Source organism: Trichosurus vulpecula, chromosome 3 (genome assembly GCF_011100635.1).
Source record: "Trichosurus vulpecula isolate mTriVul1 chromosome 3, mTriVul1.pri, whole genome shotgun sequence".
NCBI lineage: Eukaryota > Metazoa > Chordata > Mammalia > Diprotodontia > Phalangeridae > Trichosurus > Trichosurus vulpecula.
Genome location: NC_050575.1, coordinates 1,398,316 through 1,417,215, shown reverse-complemented (window position 1 = coordinate 1,417,215; position 18,900 = coordinate 1,398,316). Strand labels below are relative to the sequence as shown.

The 18,900-nt window shown below is 36.6% G+C and overlaps 1 protein-coding gene across 1 annotated transcript in view; it reads left to right on the top strand.

Moving 5' to 3' along the window:
- Positions 1 to 18,034, top strand: part of LOC118841361 (serine/arginine repetitive matrix protein 1-like) — a 45,535-nt gene extending 27,501 nt beyond the window's left edge. The window contains exons 4-8 of the mRNA XM_036748736.1: positions 5,495 to 5,558; positions 10,464 to 10,495; positions 10,577 to 10,654; positions 10,792 to 10,897; positions 17,938 to 18,034. Of these exons, the coding sequence (XP_036604631.1) occupies positions 5,495 to 5,505 (11 nt within the window). The 3' untranslated portion in view covers positions 5,506 to 5,558; positions 10,464 to 10,495; positions 10,577 to 10,654; positions 10,792 to 10,897; positions 17,938 to 18,034. The remainder of the gene's footprint in view (positions 1 to 5,494; positions 5,559 to 10,463; positions 10,496 to 10,576; positions 10,655 to 10,791; positions 10,898 to 17,937) is intronic.
- Positions 18,035 to 18,900: the final 866 nt, after the last annotated feature.

The window sequence follows — 18,900 nt, the reverse complement described above, 5'->3', positions numbered from 1 at the left end:
AGCCACGTAACATCATTGATAGAATATTGGCATTAAAAAGACAGTCCTTCGTTTATGGGTAAGATTTTGGCTTAATTACAATAATTTTACAGTCTCCTGAAGGACAATAGCAGTGGACAGCTTGTGTGTGCCACCAATATCCTTGAGGTGTCAGAGAAGTAAGTGGAATGTAGGTAAACTTATTGGAGAACAGAACGAGAATGTCACAGGATGGACAGATGGGGTTTTGATCTGCAATATTAGAAGCAACATTAACAGCCGTGAGGTCAAAGATGGGCTTGAGTATGTGGGTACTGAAATGCTAACTCTGCTCACTGTCCTTGTTACTGTGCTTAGGAGTCTGATGAGTGTGCTAGGGTCAGTTCTTACTCCAGTGCTTTTTAGGCCAGGTCATAAACATCTCTTCTTAGTTCCTTGGTCTGCTTTGTTTTTCTGCAGCCGTGACGTTCATGTCAGTGTTGCCTCAGACATTGAGGTTAGCAAGCTGTCTGCCTTAGGAGAGTGAGTATATTTCTCTTCTACAGAAAAGACTAAGTGGAGGCTGAAAGACCACTTGTATTTTGCTTTTGTTACAGATTGGATTTAGTGACCTCTGTTGTCCCTTCAGATTCTATCTATATTTTTGTCTAGCTAGCCCTTAATCCCCTTAACTTTCTTGGTGTTGTGGAAGTATAACTTCTGACATGTTGATATCATTTTCTTCTATCATATTCAGGTTAACAAAGTGTTGTATTTCCAACGATACAGTGTAGTGGAGAAAACATTGGACTTAGAGGGAAGATTCTGGGTTCAAGTCCTGATTTACTTAGTGATAATTTTAATACCTTGACAATTCATTTCGCTTCTTTGGGTCTGTTTAGAATGGTTTGCCTATCTCACAGGGTTGCTGTGAAGGTCAAGTGAATCATGTTTTTATAAACTACTTTATAAATGACTTGTTGTTCAGCATCTCTAAGATCTTTATCTCTGTAGCACAGCTTTTAAAAATATGTAAAAAGAGAGGAGAGGGGGAAGGCTGCTACATGTCCCTAAGTCTTTTCTGAAATTTACACCAAAAATTTCAGTGATCTTAGTAAGGCCATTTTAAAATAGGAATCACATGAGAGCCTATTATCCTTAGGTTCCTAGACAAAGGGTTTTTAACCTGGTGTCTGTGAACTTTTTTTTAGCATTTTGATAGCTATAGTTCACTATAATTTGTTTCATTTGCGAGCCTATGTATTTTATCTTATGCCTAGGTTTTCACCAGACTGCCAGAAGGGACTGTGACACACAAAAAAGGTTTAAAAACTCTCGCCCAAGACCAAAAGCAATGTCTCTCAAGTGAACATATTTATTACTTTTCATAAAAATCAGTGTGGAAATATGTAAAAGGGAAACTACATTGCTGTCAAATTAGGTACAAATAAACTATGTAGAAGTAAGTATATGAAAGCTGGAAGTTAGGAAAATTGTTTAAAGCCCTTAAAATCCAAGAAGTTAGATCTTTGCAACTCTGCTTTATCTTCTGAAAGTATGCCATACCTCCTTATAGAGGAAGCTGGTTAGTGCACATGAAGAAGTTGCAACTTTTTCCAGAGGAATTCATCTTTAGGAAATGATTGTGAATATGAATTTTCTTTTTTAGAATTTTGTGGAGTTTCAGTCATACCAAAGGACTTTCTTTTAATTTGGTGATAGGAAAGAGCTACAAAATGATATGTATCCTTAGACACAGCCATCATGTTGATTTGTTCTTCTTGACTTCATACTTGTTATAAGGGAAGGCATCTACTGGGGTGCAGTGGGGGAGAATGGACTAATGGATAATGATGGACATTTAAAAAGCATCAATAAAGGGGCAGCTAGGTGGTACAGTGAATAGAGCACTGGTCCTAGAGTCAGGAGGACCTGAGTTCAAATGTGGCCTCAGACACTTAATAGCTGCAGGACCATGGGCAAGTTGCTTAACCGTGATCACCTTGCTTCCCTCCTCCAAAAAAAAAAAAGCATCAATAAAACACTTTTTTAACTTTAAAAAATTTCCTAATTTGGGTATTCCTTTTCAGTGGGGAACAGTTGTTTATGGGAAAGAACAAATTACTACCTGGATTTTGGATATGGCCTTACCCATATCTATAATACAAATCTGAGTACAGATCTATTTTACTTGCAGTAGAAAAGAAGAAAAAATTATTTTGTGAATATAAATTTATTTAAAACCACAAACTTTTAAAAGAATATAATGTATTAACATCTGTTTTAGTGTTCTATTTAGATCATTACCAGTGTTAGTAGATTTTATTAGCTTTAAGAATAATTTTGTTCTGATCACTTCTCCCCCTCCCTCATCTCTTTAGTGCTATAGTCCACATTTAAACCAAGGCTACTTTTTCATCTGGACAGTTTTATAGAAAGTGTAAAAGTTAGCATACCTGTTAGGTTCTACTTCTCTACTGCGGTTTTCATAAAGGATAATCTTTGGCCCTCTGAATCTCTTTCCAAACAGAAAATTCTTCTATTCTCAGTCTTTCAACTCCCACTACTAGGTGAATAACCTCCAATTTCTCTTGAGTCTCAACAAGCTAAGGAAAAAGTCCATAAATCTTAGCCCAGTATTCTTACTGCAAATTACCTTACAACTGTAATACTACTCTTGACCTTCAGAAATTTTCTTCCACAGACATCTTGCTTCCCCTTGGGTTCACAGTACATCGTCCCCTATGGTTTTGTTCTCCTTTGCATTTCTCCTTACTTCGTGAGCCTCAGAGACTATCTTGTCCAGCCTTTGCATTTTGCTGATAAGGAAACTGGGGTCCAGGGATGTTAAGTGACTTGCCCCAGTGTCACTCCAGAATATGCATCAAAGGAAAGGTTTGAAGCCCCATCTTACTGCTTTTTCTACCATACCATGAAAGTTTCCTGACTACTTACAACCCACAGCGATTGGACCCTTCACTCTTGTAACATTTTGTGTTTGTACCTGGACATGGCTTTTGTAATTCCTTATGGCAATGTATATTTTGTCTTTAAGTGCTACATACTTTTGGATTTTTTAGCTTTTTATGTATATACATTCAGCAAATATATATTTAGCATCTACTGTGTTAAGCTCTGGGGGAGGTACAGTGTTCAGCTAGGACTAGTTACAACTTTAATGAATTTATAGTCTGACAGTATACATATTCCCCTCCTGGATCACTGCCTTGTCGTGGCGGAGGGGCTTGCGTAGCTCAATGAAACTATGAGCTATGCCGTAAAGGGTTACCCAAAATGGACAGGTCATAGTGGAGAGTTCTGACAAAAGGTGATCCACTGGAGAAGGAAATGACAAACCACTCCAGTGTCTTTGCTAAGAAAACCCCATGGACGGTATTAAAATTTGCCTGGTGTGCTATGGTCCATGGGGTCACGAAGAGTTAAACACGACTGAACAACAACAAAGCGTGTGCATTATCTCATCTAAATGATTGCAGTCTCCTTGAGAGTAGGAATAGCCTTTGAAACCTTTGAAAACTATTAGTCTATGGTATTCGGCACAGGGCTATGTGCATAGCCGGTCTTGAATAATTATTTGTTGAATTGAGGCTTCTGTATTAGATTATTGTGAGTATTCTCAGCATTGTTGTTTTTTGTTTTTTTTTTTTAGTATTCTTAGCTTTTTGTGCCCTGTTGCTTTGGTTCTCCCCACCACCTTCTTTCTGTTTTCTATGATTAGGTCTGAGGTCTAAGAGAAGCAGTATTGAAGGAAAGAAATAGAATTTAATAACAAGTATATTAGGACTGTTTGGAGGAGGTTTTATCTGTGGTTGTCTTTTACCATCCTAATCTCTGCTCAAACTTCAGTTATTTGTAATCGTTTAAGATGACTGCTGTTTCACAGCCACTGTTGATAGGCTTTTTTCAGCTGCTTTCTACTAGCTGGAAGAGAATGGAAAGGCATGAATATGGGGAGCCATGGCAGATGAGCTGGGTAGAGATGGCTATTTAAAGATTCTTTGCTTATCGCATATGTATTCTTAGTGACTTCTTGAGATTGTTGATTAAGCTAGTCAGTGGTTGGCTGTAGGGAGAGGGTTGTATCCTAGAACCTTTTTGGGAAAATGGAAGACTGTACAGGAATAAGCACAAATAAGAGACCTTTGTGCCGTTGCCAGGAAAGTTCTCCTTTCCTTCCACGATGAAGATGCTATTCATCCTCCCAAGCTCAGTTTAAATAAGCCTCTCTCCTGTTCCTCCTTTGGATCTTTCTAGCACTTTGTAAAATGCTTCTTGTGGAGGTTACCATGTTGTGCTTTGTAGTATATTGGTTGCTTATATACTTGCCTTTCTCCCTTCTGAATTATAAGCTGAGGGCTGGGACTTTGTGTTTGTTTCCTGTTGTATTCAATACACAATTTTTGAGGGTCATAGATTTAGAGCTCTAAGAGACATGTCAAATATGTGGCATGGTCACAGCTCTCCCAGGTGCAGCCTGAACCAGATTTAAATGTAATTGGGAGATATTTAATAAAACAAATATAATAAACATAAGTAATTTTTCCATTTTAAAACTTGTCAAAATTTGGCTTAAAAGGATCCTTAATGTATGGGTTAGTGGCCCCCATTTTAATTTTAATTTGCCACCACTGTTCTGAGGGACCTTACCACCCCTCACATTTTACAGATGAAGTTCTTTGACTTGTCCAAGGTTTTACAGTTAACCCAGCCCAAACATGCATACTTTGGCTCAAATAAAGGAGTGCTTTGGTGATAGTGTAAAGTTTTTTTTATAGAAAACATCTATGGTAAAAGAAGAACTAAGGACTTACAAGACTTCCTTCTTCCAAACCCCTCCATTCTTTCCATTTGATTCCTTGAGATATGTGGAAAGACCATTTAAAACTAGAGGTGTCGAAGAGTTGAGACATGATACATGCTACTACATCTGGATTTACGTCTTATGTTTTTAGAACTTCTTAGGACCCAAGTTCCTGGGCTGTCCTATTCTCCTTATTTTATACATTCTTCTAACACACTTAATGATACCAGCACAGATAGAAAGCAGCAAAACACTTTTGTTTTAGTTATTAGAAACAGAAAATGTCAGACCTTAAGAAGAAACAAAAGTCCTGATTCTCATTTGAAAACTGTTTGCCTTTGCTTTATAATAATAGAACATTATTGGGAGAAGCTCCAGAAGTCCTCTGTATCCTTATTTTAACAGGATTTACCAAGTAAAATCTGAATATAGAGTGTTTCACTGTTGACCGGAAAAGTAGTTGAATGGGGGAAAGGGAGAGTAGGGGAGAAGTTATTTGGGTAAGAATACCAACTTTAACATAATGTAGTTCTGAAGACTCATCTGAAGTTAATATTACATTGTCATCAGGATTTCTAGATTGGTCCTTGGGAAGAGGAGCCCAGTGGAGGAATAGGGCAAAGATAATGGGTAGACTTGTAAAGAGTATAACTCCCAAAATGATAAAATTTCAGTATCTTTTCTGTCGATTAAACCTCTCCTCTCTTTTTTAAGGAGTTGAATGACCTGGCACGTGACCCCCCAGCTCAGTGTTCAGCAGGTCCTGTTGGAGATGACAGTAAGTACTTAATGAAATTATTCAGAACTGCTCTATAGAACCCAGAAAGGAGTCTTCTTTATGAGAGCTTATATTCTGTAAGGCAGTAGGGCATATAATAGCACTTTTCTTGAGTTACCTTTTTTTTAAGTAGTTGCACTGTGTATAACTAACTTACCTTAAGAAGCTTACTTTTAGTAGCAAGAGCTGGCTGAAACTCTAATATGTTTATCTCATAACTACTATGAACTCCTTCCATTAGACATTTGTCCACTTAGTGTAAATAGCCTGTTTCCTGCCCCACATTTTTTTTTGGCAAGGATATTTCAAACATAAGATCTTGACTTCAGCTCTAAACAGCAAGTTTGTCTTCCTTAAAAAGCATGAGAAGAGACTTGAAAGTGTTTTGTGTTTTTATATTGAAATGTGCTTAAGAATACTTAGTATTTAGTTGTGTCAATAGTTTGAGAGTTCAAGCTGTTCTGAGTTTATTACTACCTAAAAGAACTCATTGCATGGTCATTGGTAGCTAGATATAAATTGTATTGTCTCTGTTCTGATGTAGCATTTCCTTTTGCCATCCAGTTGCCTAGCCAGCTTTTCTAGAGGAATGTTTCAGATAATACTTCTCAATCTGAAATCCTTGACAATATGTTTATGCCTATAACGACTCACAGAAAATTGAGCTTTTAAAGTAGAATTAATTTTTTAAAACATTTCTACAAGATAACCTTTTTCCCCCGGGGTTGTGATGATGATATGTGTGAGGTTGGCATATCTTATTAAGATTTTTTATTTTTTCTAAGACTGTATGTGTGAACTCAAGTTTTTGTAGTATAGCCAAGGGTTAAAACATTAAGAACCATAGGGAAAGTCTTTAAAAGAATTCCTTTATGGTTAAAGGAGGTAGGCGTGTGTATATTAATTGTGTACAAATGATAAACTTTAAATTAAATGATGAAAAAAAATCTTAGTGTTTTTCCCCTACTTTTGGACCATTCCGTTAAGTATTTAGGATTTTTTAAAAAGATAGTGATGTGCTTCTTAGAGACAAACTATCTCCTTCAAATTGTCCATGTAAATGTAGTTTTTCCTTTCAGCAGGATTTTCAACCGAAATTCTCAAAGCTGAGAAGTGATTGGAAAACTTCCCCCATAACAGAGTCTTTGGGGGCCAGAGACTCTCCTCTTTTGAGTTATCAAACAAGTGTTCTTTCACATCTGAAGAAATTTGCCTTTGCTTTTGCAGTTAACCAGGATTGTTGGCACAATCACATTCCTGGTGCCCAAGTAGGAAAAAAAAAACAAAAACCATTGCCTAGAAAACTCTTCCTAGGTTAAATAAAATACCTTCTACTTTATCATATTTGACAGCATAGATGCTACATAAATATCTAGCATTTGGATGCCCAAAGAGAAGAGTGAAGTCGCATCATGTAGGATATCCTCTCATTTATTCAACTAGATGTTCCTTGTAGGCTTTGTTAGTTTTAGCATCTTTACTTTAAAGAAGGTCCATTGTAAAGAACAGAGAGAACTAGAGAGTTATGTCAGAAGATCTGTATCAGCTCTGAAATTCCAGAAAAGAATCAGAGCGAGGAAAGAAGGATGTTTTGATTAGGTAGAGGAGTCTAAAATGGCTAACAGCTCAGATTTATTGTTCTTAATTTAGTTGGAACCAGAGGGAATCTGTTAGCACTAAAATGACCCTATTAAGAATTGTCTGAGCTCTAATGTACATGCTATACAGAGCTTTACACATGTTGCCCTATGAAACATAGTGTAAGTACTAGGTACCCCAGTTTGCAGATGAAGAAATTGAGGCTCAGAGTGATTTATCCAAGATCACACAACTGTTAAGTGGTAAGATCTGGACTTAAATTCAGCACTTCTGACTCCAAACCTGTGTCCTCATTCACTGTCCTAAACTGCTTCCTTTAGCCTCTGTGTCTTATGAATAGGAGATGTCACATGTGTACTTGTGACTCCATATTGACTTTTTAAAATTGTTGTGTAATTTTTTTTACTATTCTGTAAAGATTTGACAGGCAGGAAGAAATGAACTTTAACCCTTGTCGATCATCACTTAAACTACTTAATTTCCTTTTCTCTTTCTTTTTTTTCTACTTCTGTTTGAGTGCAGGTCTCTAGAGATGTCTGCGTTCGAATAAACATCTCCTGAGATTGACTGTCAAACATTAGTAAATTCTATCTTTGGCATAGTCAGTATCCTTCTTAGGTTCAGTACCTCATCCAGATTAATCATTGAACTTACTTTCTTAATTGACTTTAATTTATGAACCAAACTGCTTTTGTCAATTTTGGGTATGTGATTAGATTTGATGATAAGTAAATGTGGTAGTTTCTCTTAGCACTGAAAGTATAAGAGAAATTAGCCACCTGGAATATATTCTTTTTTTTAACATTCTCTTGCCTTGAGTGAGTCACTCACTCTGTGTAGAATCCTCTCTGTCCTTCCCAGCTGTGTCAGCTAGAATGTTGGCTGTGAAAGCACTTAGAAAAATAAAATGCCGTATGTTGAGATCATTAGAAGCAGGAAGTCGGGGTTTCTTCCTTTAAAAAAACATCTGTTACTCAGGCCCTGCCCTTTGCCTGTCTGATTCCTCCTGCTTAAATTATTACATGAAATTAACAATTTAACTTAAATTGATTTTATTTAAAAAAAAAAAAAAGAATATCCTTCTTTAAAAAAAAATTATTCAGATTCGTTCTGGTCATCATCCTGCCAATCAGAAGTTCATCTTAATGTACGTTTTGCCTGCTAGTGCTTTCAGGTGCTGCTAGTCCTGAGTTATCTGTGCGTTCTTGCTAGATAGCCAGGAGCAGCTCCAAATTGTTCTGTATCCATTTCCTTGCACCAAGCTCTAGATTGGAATTAATCTTTCATCTGACTCCTAAGCATTTGGCCATTATCCTGTGAGCAAGTTATGTTATTTTAAGTACAACATTTTGTTCATTATGAACTCAGCACTTTTTTAAAAAAGCTTGAAAAAGAAATCACTTAGCACTTGGTGGTTTGATATTATAGTTAATTGACTATTAATGGTATGCAAAGGATCATATTAGATACTCATCATAGGAGATATATGACGAATTAGCACTTGGCGTTTATCTTTAAGAAACTTTACAGTTCTCTAGGTAAGCACAAAGTAACTTATTACGCACCTTATAATTGTTCGAAATAATGTAAACTAATGGAAGATGTCTGTTCCATTATAGCTTAATTGTTTACATTGTAAAAAAAAAAAATCTCCTAGTTCCTGGTCCAACACTTTTGTCTAATGAGCCTTATTACTAAGACATTTGATTCATATTATTAACAGTTTTTGTGACAAAAGGCAAAACAAAGTAGGAACAAATTCTGGTTTCTCTAGGCCGAAAGATTTCTGGTAGAGCTTAGAAAAAGATGAAGTAATCTACTCGCCAAAAATGTTTTGATTATGTTCATCTTAAATTAGCCTGTGATTCCATGGGAGTGTGTTAAGCCCATTCTTGTGGGCTGCTGAGGAAAATATCAGCAATTCCTGCCCACTGTCTTTGTAGGGTCATTCTCCAATGAGCTAGTTAAAATTGGTCAGGGAGGTAAGTCAGACCTCCTGTGATTTCTCAGGTTGATGTTCATCATTCATGTCTGTCTTATTACAGAAGCCAGCGTGTTTGGACTGATCTCTGCGCAGTCTGTAGACTAGGCTGAATTTGAAATGACTTGTAGGCAGACCTTTGTAATTTATATTTCAATACTGTGTTTACTTGCTAATGCTGATATGCGCACGTGCGCACACATGCGCGCGCACACACACACACACGCTCTCTCCCATGCCATTATGAAAGCATCAGAATGGAACTTTGTCAAGGACTGTATTATTTTTGGAATATATTTTGTCTTATGTTTACTTTGGGAAAATATAGTATTAATTTAAAACTGCCTTCTAATTTCTCTGGCCCATCAAAGCTTAGGGAAAAACCTTAACTTTGAGCAGAGCTTTGCGCTTCATCTTTTTTGAGGTGTAGATCAAGGGTTCTTAACCTTTTTTCTGTCCTGGACTTCTTTGATAGTTTCAAACCTGTGGACCATTTCTGAGAATAATATTTTTAAATACATAAACTAAAATACATAGGATTACAAAGGAAACCAGTTAGAATGAAATACTTCTGTAAAAATATTAAGAGTTATTCACAGACACTAAGATTAAGGTTCTTGTGAATCTTATTGTTCAGTCATGTGTTACGCTTTGTGACCTTTATTGTGCAAAGGCTTTTCTGGGCAAAGATACTAGAATGGTTTGCCACTTCCTTCTCTGATGAATTTAAGGCAAAGAGAGGTGAAGTGACCTGTCCAGGGTCACACAGCTAGCAAATATCTGAGGCTGGATTTGAACTCAGGTTTTCCTTATTCCAGGCCCCTACACTAGCCACTGGTCTACCTACCTGTCTTTTATACCTCATTATAATTGCTATATTGAAATTTTACTTATCCATATTGGCCTGTCACTCTTATCTAATACTTCTGGAATCATCATGAAGTTTCATTGTATTACTAAGACCCTCCCCCCCCCCCCCCCCCCCCCGCCCTGTTACAGGATAATGGTATTATTTGAGGTTTTTATTCTGTGTCATTTTCTTTGACAGATTTCAAAGTATTTCAATCATAATTATTTTTAATTAGGAGTTTTATGACAACATTTTAGAATGACAGCTAGACTAGGTTTTTTTCTAGGCTCTCACTTGACTCATGCTTCCAATTCCTGTTCATAAAGTAAATTCCTGGATTTCAATATCAGACCTTTAATAATGTACATTGAGTGACTTGGTGATGAGTAATAACTGAATATAAACTAAGATTCGAGGAGAAGGTGTAGTCGTTGATATTTGGGGTAATACGTAATGATTTCTTATTCTCTTTCAGTGTTCCATTGGCAAGCTACAATAATGGGGCCAGTAAGTATTCAGATTCATTTCAATGTAGAATAGCCTGTGTTAAGTCGTTCATCATAACCACTTTTTTCTCTTTATCAACAGAATGATAGTCCCTATCAGGGTGGAGTATTTTTCTTGACAATTCATTTCCCAACAGATTATCCCTTCAAACCACCTAAGGTAGGTTAAACTATGTGAATTAGTTTCCTATATGCATTTCAAAAAAAATTTTATTTATCATTTTATTTTTCCCAATTATGTCTTTTTGCATTTTTAAATAACTTCAATAAACCAATTTATGTGAAACTTTTTTTTAGGTTGCATTTACAACAAGAATTTACCATCCAAATATTAACAGTAATGGCAGCATTTGTCTTGATATTCTACGGTCACAGTGGTCACCAGCACTAACTATTTCAAAAGGTAATTACATGGGTATTACAAATAAATTTGTTACTTAATAGTGAGATGTGTCTATAGAACATTGGTGATTTCCTGTTCATGTACTGTATTGGAAAGTAAGTCGTAATCACACGTGAGATGCCAAGTATCCCTCTACAGCAGCAGTTCTTAACTTTTTGTGTATGTTTTAGACCCCTCTGGCAACTGGTAAAGCCTGTGATAATGCTTCTAAACGAATAAAATACATATGATTACAAAGGAAACAAACTACATTGAGATACCATCTGTAGAAAAGAAGACCGATCATGTGTGATCTAGCATCAAGTCCTAGAACTATAGTAATTTTGAAGTAGTGATTAACACAAATTATTTTAAGATCCACAAAAACTGTAATATGATATGAAAGTATGATAGTGCTGTGATTTGTAGAAGGAAATGCTAAATTTCAGTTAGAGGTTAGTGAAAATAAAGATTTAATTTTTTTTTCCCCATCCAAGTTCATGAACCCCAGGTTAAAAGCCTCTGCTTTAAAGCATTCATCATTATAAAAAACTGAGAAACACCTGATAGGCAGGGATAGTTGAAGGTATTTTCAAACTTGAGCATGTAACTCTTTTTTTTTTGGATATGTAAAAGGAATTTTATTTTTTTTTTCAACATTTCACTTTCATAAGATTTTGAGTTCTAAATTTTCTCCCCCTCCCCAAGACAGCATGCAGTCTGATATAGACTATACATATACATTCATATTAAACATATTTTCACATTAGTCATGTTGTAAAGAAGAATTAGAAACAATGGGGAAAACCACAAGAAAGAAGAAACTAAAAGATAGAGAGCAAATAGTATGCTTCGATCTGCATTCAGACTCTAGTTCTTTCTCCTGAATCTTTTGGAGGTGTCTTAGATCCTGCTAAGTCTATCAAAGTTAGTCGTCACACAAGTGTTGCTATGTACAAGAGCACATACCTCTCTATCTAAGTTTAGTGATGTGAGATACCATTCAGAACAGAAGGATAGCTGGATGTGATGGTGTTACAGGTATAATTTCTGCTACCGAGGCTGGTAGATCACTCCAGCTTGAGGGTTGTGAGCTGAAGTAGAGCTGCAATCAGTTGGTTGTCATTTACCAGTGGGATGAGGAGGGGCCACCAAGCCACACTGAAGGCCGGGTGATTGGACCTAGGACAGAAATCAAAGGGGGCAAAGCTTCCTGCTGATTAGTGGTAGAATTGGGCTGTGAATGACCATTGCAGTTTCAGCCTCCCTCTCCACCCCCACCCCCCAAAAAAGAAGGATAAATCCATTGTAAAGCATATGTAGCTGCTCATTTAGATAAGTCCTTATAGGAGAATGTAATACAGGTTATTACAAGAAGTACTTAAATTATAAAAATACATACTCTGAAGGCTTACCAATGATTATATTCAATTTGAGTTTGTATTCAATGTTAGCATACCAGAAATTTTCTGCAAGCACGTTAACAGTATTAAACTTTCTACTTTCAACTTAGACTTGAATTTGTTTAGAAATGTGTTTGAGAGATGTCGAAAGGTACTAGAAAAATAGTAGCAGAGAATAAAAAGGCCCTGTTTTCCATTGTACTTAATGATGAAGCTAGGAGATGAAAGGGAAAAGATTAATTATGACATCCCTTTCCACAGGTGATATTGTTATACTCTGTGTCCACATTGAGCGAGGGGGGCGGGTGCATCTAGGTGGCACAGTGGAGTGAGGGCCAGGCCCGGCCTCATATACTTAGCAGCTGTGTGACCCTGGGCAAACATTTAACCCTGATTGTCTCCTCTCCTTCATCTAGAAAATGAGCCAGAGCAGGAAATGGCACTCCGATCTATTGTTGTCAAGAAAACACCGAATTAGGTCATGAAGAATCAGACACAACCGACTAACAACGTATACCGGGGGTTGGCAAACTACAGCCTGTGGGCCACAAGATCAGAATGATTAAAACCATTTGTCCTACAGGCCATCGTTTGCCGGCTCTTGCTGTATGCCATTATAATATAGTCTTCTGAAAATAGATTTTAACCCTAGGCCTCTCTAATCAACATCATAAGCTAGGCTTGTACAAAGCTATCATTAGCAATCACCTTTCCACCCTACCCCCCCCCTCCCCCCGAAAAAGCCTTTTGGCCTTTAATAACTACAAATTCAACTTATATCTTCAGAGAAGGCCTCTCCTTTTTATGGGCCTTCTTATAATGCAAGAACTCTTTGGAAAGTATTTATGATTGTGCCTTTGAATATACTTTGAGGTTAGAACCATGATTACCCTGATCTGGTTGGGGGTATTTCTACAAACCCATAAATCATATGCATAACTTGATTTTTACCTTTTCTCCTACATCTAAGTGTTACCTTTTTTGGAAAGTCTTGGATGCTATACAAGAAAATGTTTGCGCTCTTGTTTCCCTCCATGTCTAGGAGTTTGTTTTTCAAGATAGCTAGAATGTGAAAAGGTATTGAACTATTTTTGAATAAGTAATATGTGTAACTTCATTTGGAATATTTTATCAGCTTTCTTGAAATTTCATTTTCTTATCATGCCTCACTTGGCTAAATAGAATGTACAAACACCTTTGTAAAATCTTATTTACTTAGTAAATTAGCACAATTTTCAAGGCATATGTATGTCGAAAAATATTTGGAAAAGCCGTTTGATATGCTGTTAGAATTGAGAAAAGCTGCATGTCCAGATGCTAATGAAAAAGATGAGTATTGGGAATCTTCCTGATGAAGACGTAACCTAGTAAACGTCCAAGCACTTAAATGAAGAGTTGAAGAAATGATATACTAATGACCCATTACACATAAAAAAGGTCAATTAACTTAAAAGTAACAAAAATGAAAAAAAATCTTCCAAGTGGCTGAAAGAATACTTGGAATCTCTAATAGATACTGATTTGATGGATGATAGATTTATAAAAAGAAAAATGAGTTACCATCATGCTAGTTTGCAGCAGGTATCTGAAATTAGGTCAAATAGTGAATACGCTGGTTTAGCTTATGAGAATGACTGGCTGTATCTTAGCTAACATTTTACATAGGTTATATAGTTTATTGTTGCTTTCTAGTGTACTTTTTTCCTGTACTTTGAATTAACTATTTGAAAATCAGGAAGTCTGTTTTTGTAGTTATTAAAATGTATTAGAATTAATGTGTTATAATGACTCATGGAATATGAATACCATTTGGAGGCAGCCAGGTGCTGGACCTGAAACCAGAACGATCCGAGTTCATTCGTATCTGTCCTCAGGCACTTGTGTGTAAGCCCAGGCAAGTTACCTCCACCTGCCCCAGTTTCGTCATCTATGAAATGGAAGTAACTGTGCTACCTACGTCTCAGGGTTGCTGCGGCGATCACATGAGACATTCGTAAAAGCGCTTTGCAAGAAGTACTAAATAAATGCTTGCTGTTATTACTTGGAGGATTACTACTAGAGTGCTGGAGTTGGAAAGGCTAAAGGAATTGGAAGAAGAAATGAACAGATTCAGAACATTCCCCCCACAGTTTTCTGTTTTTCTGCTGACGTAACTTCCAACATGTAAAAGATGCTAAGGTTGTATGGACCTGCAGACATCACTGGTCCCCCTGCCCAAAAAACCCATCGTCTGCTTGCAGGCGATGTTCCATGACTTCCAAGCTTCTAGAGGAAAGATAAAATAAGCCACAGTTTGAGTGTGTGGAAAATAAACCGTACACCCAGATTGGAGTACAACGAAAGTGTTTAAATTGAGGTGACCAGGGATAATATCTAATAATATCCTAAATAAATATCTTTAAATCCTGGGCTTAGCAAGAGTTGATCATCATCGCTCAGTACACAGAAGCGAGAGAGAGAAATCAGACAATTATGCTGACGTCAGAAATTAGAAGCGCTGATCATTTGAACAGCAAAAGTTTCAACTGAAGGTTGCTTTCTGGTAAATGTGGGCTACTCTCCATTTGTGTCATAGGATGACATTCTGAATTCTCACTGAAAATATCACCATTAAAGTAGAGGTTGTTCATGCCCTTTGTAAAGAACTGTTTTAAGTGCACTTTGGTTAATGGAAAATTCTGCACTTTTCGTGTATTTGACATGTTAGCTTGTTTAAAATTATCCATCAGATTTCTGAGCGTATTTCCCTTAAGCTGATAAGCAATCATTATTTTACCGCTGCCATGTGACTAAAAGCATTTAGAACAAGCTTTTAAAAGCAACATCTTGACCATACATGTTAATGTTTAATACACTGTAGCATCTTAAAACATCTTTGTATTCCCTGCCTGTGCCTTGTGTATAAAACATAGTAGCTGCTCAGTACATGTTTTTGTAATGAATAGGCAGCATAGACTTGACTGTTGTCAGCCCAAAAGTAGCCTGTTGTTCAAAGACTACAGTAAGTCACCTGCTCCCAAAAATATTGATGGTATAGTTAATGTTTCTACACATACAGGATAAGAACTGAGCTGGAAAAGCCTAAATTTATTTAAAGATTATGCTAACACTATTAATGTTGGGATAGAAAAGCTAAAGAATTAAAATTTTCAGCTTAAGGAACAGAGAGAGCCTCAAGGTTTGGTGAATGATGACTCTACATGTTTGTAGTGGGTTTTGTTTTTCTTGCCTTCTCAATAGGTGGGGGATGGAAGAAAGGGAGAGAATTTGATTTGGAACTGAAAGTAAAATTGGATTTTTAAAAGTTTGGTGCACGAGAAATAATAGGAATTGGTAGTGGTGTGAGATGAAGTGAGAACAGCACCATATAAACCTACTTAAAAACATCTTACAGTTACATCATGTTAGCAAGACATAAATTATATTTTAATATTGAGCTCAGTTAAGTGGTCTCCATAGAAATGCAAGTGGGAAGATTCTGTCTTTAAAAGGGGAAAGAGGATAGAGTTGGGAAAGAGAATTGGGGTTATCTGCTGCTATATGTTATCAGTAATAGGCATCTTTTTGTTTGTGTTACTCAAGGAAGACCTATGATGTGAGGAAGGTTGAAGCCAGGTTTAGAATTCAGAGTTAAAGGGCCTGCTGTGGCTCTGTGATCCTGAGCAAGTTATTTCATTTGTCTACGCCTTAGTTCCCTTATCTGTCAAATGACTGGATTAGATTAGATGTTCCCAAATGTGCCCTCTGGCTCTAAAGCCTACAAACCTAGAAAAGCATGGTTAAAGGACATTATTCCGTTAGTTTTGTGATCAGTTTTCTTGGGAGGAAAAAAACTAAAATATGCACAACAAAGTAGAAAAATATCTAAAAAAGATGTCTGAATTAAAAGCAGGGTCAGAGTTTATTGCATCATTTGTGCACTAATTCAGTGCTTTAAAGCAATATAATTTATATAAATTATAGCTTACACACTCTGTACATACGTGTGTGTGTGTGTGTATGCATGCGTGTATGCGCGTGTCCTGAATAAAATCTTGAGCCTAAAGTTTCAAATATGGACAGAGTTTCTAGCCAAAAGTCAACTTTAATTTTCCTTGTTTTCTTCTTTGAAAGTTAAGGATTTTTCCCCTCACTAATCTACCCCCTTAAGTATCAGTCACTCAGAATAGGACTAGCCCTTGTTCTGTTACTAAGCCAAGGACTCTACCTTCTGAAAGTATTTACTGGTTCTTTCTGTTTGGTTAGCTAATATAGTTATTAATAGTCAAGTCTGAATGATGCCTGAATGTCATCACATCTGTTCATACTGTCATTTCTTTGCTCATTCCCCCAGATTTTGTAAGTAAACTATCAGCAAATAGGGATTGTTTCCTCTCCCCTTTGCCCGTCATCGTACCTTTAATTTCTCAGATAAAGGATTAGTACCCAATTTATATACTAACTAGTAGAGAAGTTAGCAAATTAACTCGTGGATACTAACAAATTACAGGTAAGACCAACCAGCAGCCATTCCCCAATAACTGTTGGGGATATGAACAGTCACTTCTCAAAGAATTGCAAACTATTAACAACTACATGAAAAAATGCTTCAAATTACTAGTAAGAGAAATGCAAATCAAACCAAAGTTGAGTTTTCACTTCACACCCATTTAACTTGGTAAAGATGAAAATGGTCAATGTTAAAGGGATTGTGGGAAGGTGGATACCACTACTGAATTGCTGGTGAAGCTAGGAATTGGTACACAACTGTTTCGGAAAACCATTTAGAACCATGGATAAAAAGTAACTAAAATAGAGATTTCCACTAACTAGGCATATACGCCCAAGGAGTTCACTGATGAAAAGAATAGACTACGCCACATAGACCAAACTATAGTAACACTTTTTGTGTTAGCAGAGAATTGGAAACAAAGTAGGAAACGGCTAAACAGGTTGTGATACGTGGAATATGATGGATGAGTATTACTGTGCTGTAAGAAATGACTAATAGGATATAGACGAAGAATCATGGACAGACTTACAAATATGCAGAGCCATGAAAACAACATATATAACGACTGTAGAACTGAGGGGGGTGGAGGTGGGCAGTCAGCACGGAGCAATTACAAGTGAACGTTGAAGTAACAAAGGAAGCCTGGCTTCAGAGCAGAGATAGGAGACCACCTTTGCAGTGGATATGGAATAGTGCATATGTTTTCAGATTCTTTTTATGTATTAGTTTACTGATGGCTTTTCTCTGATTCTTCCTTTCCTTTCTTACTGTACAATAATACCCTGTTACGTTCATATGATTTCTTTAGCCATTCATCAGCTGATATGCACCCACTTTGTTTCCAGTTCTTTGCTGCAACAAAAAGTCCTGGTAAAATGTTTTTGTATCATTGGGTCGACTTGTATGTACATCTTGTGATCTTTTAGGTGTAGTTTTAAATTCTTTTCAGAAATATACTTTGTTTTACAATAATGTGTCCTGTTTGTCCACACTCGCTTCGATTGCTTAATGCTAACTACTTTTTAAATTAGAACTCTGAAAACTTTGTGAAGTCCTTGGACAGCCTGTGAGACCAGCTGATAAGTGCAGTCCTGACTGGAGTCAGAGAAGGTGTCGTTTGGCTTCTCTCATTACCCTGCTAAAGTTGCTGTTTGTTCTCTTCCTAGTACTCTTGTCCATCTGTTCTCTGTTGTGTGATCCCAATCCAGATGATCCTTTAGTGCCTGAGATTGCACGGATCTACAAAACAGATAGAGAAAAGTAAGTATGGAAGTCAGGTAAAGGAGAAAGATAGTCATCATCTGATATATCCTTATAAAAGCCTTCGTATTTACTTAGAAATTCATACCTAAGTGGGGATTTAATATAAAAATATTTTTCATCAAGAACTCATACATTGTGAATGGACTAATCAGACTGATTTAAGTTCTAAAGCAAAGAGGATAAAGAAACCATCAACACCATTGGCGGCAGCTAGTGGGGAAAGCCTATAAGTGCAACACAAAGATAGAATTTTTTTCCTTGTAAACCTTCATTCTGGGAATCAGAGACATTTTAGAAATCTCCAGTAAGAATCCCAGAAGATTTAAGCTGTTAGCATCAAAATGTGAAGTGCATTTTAACATCTCTCCTATAGATGTTCACTGAAAAAATGGGAAGACCTCACTGATGGATAAAAACTTGGTGATATTTTAAACAGATGTATGGAAGATCTCCTTTCAGGATTTAGAATTTGTTTGAGAGTAATGAGTTTGGCCTTTTTTTCCCCTAAGGTTCTGATGGTGATCATCCTTATATCTCATAGTGAAATTGCTAAGTAGTGGCCAGTGAAGTGAAATAGTTTGATATAAATCATTCAAGTTTTTTTGACCGGATTTGCAATAAAATGGACCAAATTTTGGCAGTTTTCTATGTGATTGTGGGTCAATAGCAGAACTTTGAACTCTGTTCCTTTCTAATGGAAGACTCACAGAATATTTGTTTTGTTTAAATGTTTTGATACAGGACAATTTTAATTAAGTGTAACTTTTTCTAGAACAGTGAGTCATCTGTATCATCCAGGTTGATAAAGTTCTGCCAAAGGCAGCTATTGTAGTAATTCAATGACTTCATGTACAGGGCTCCTGTGA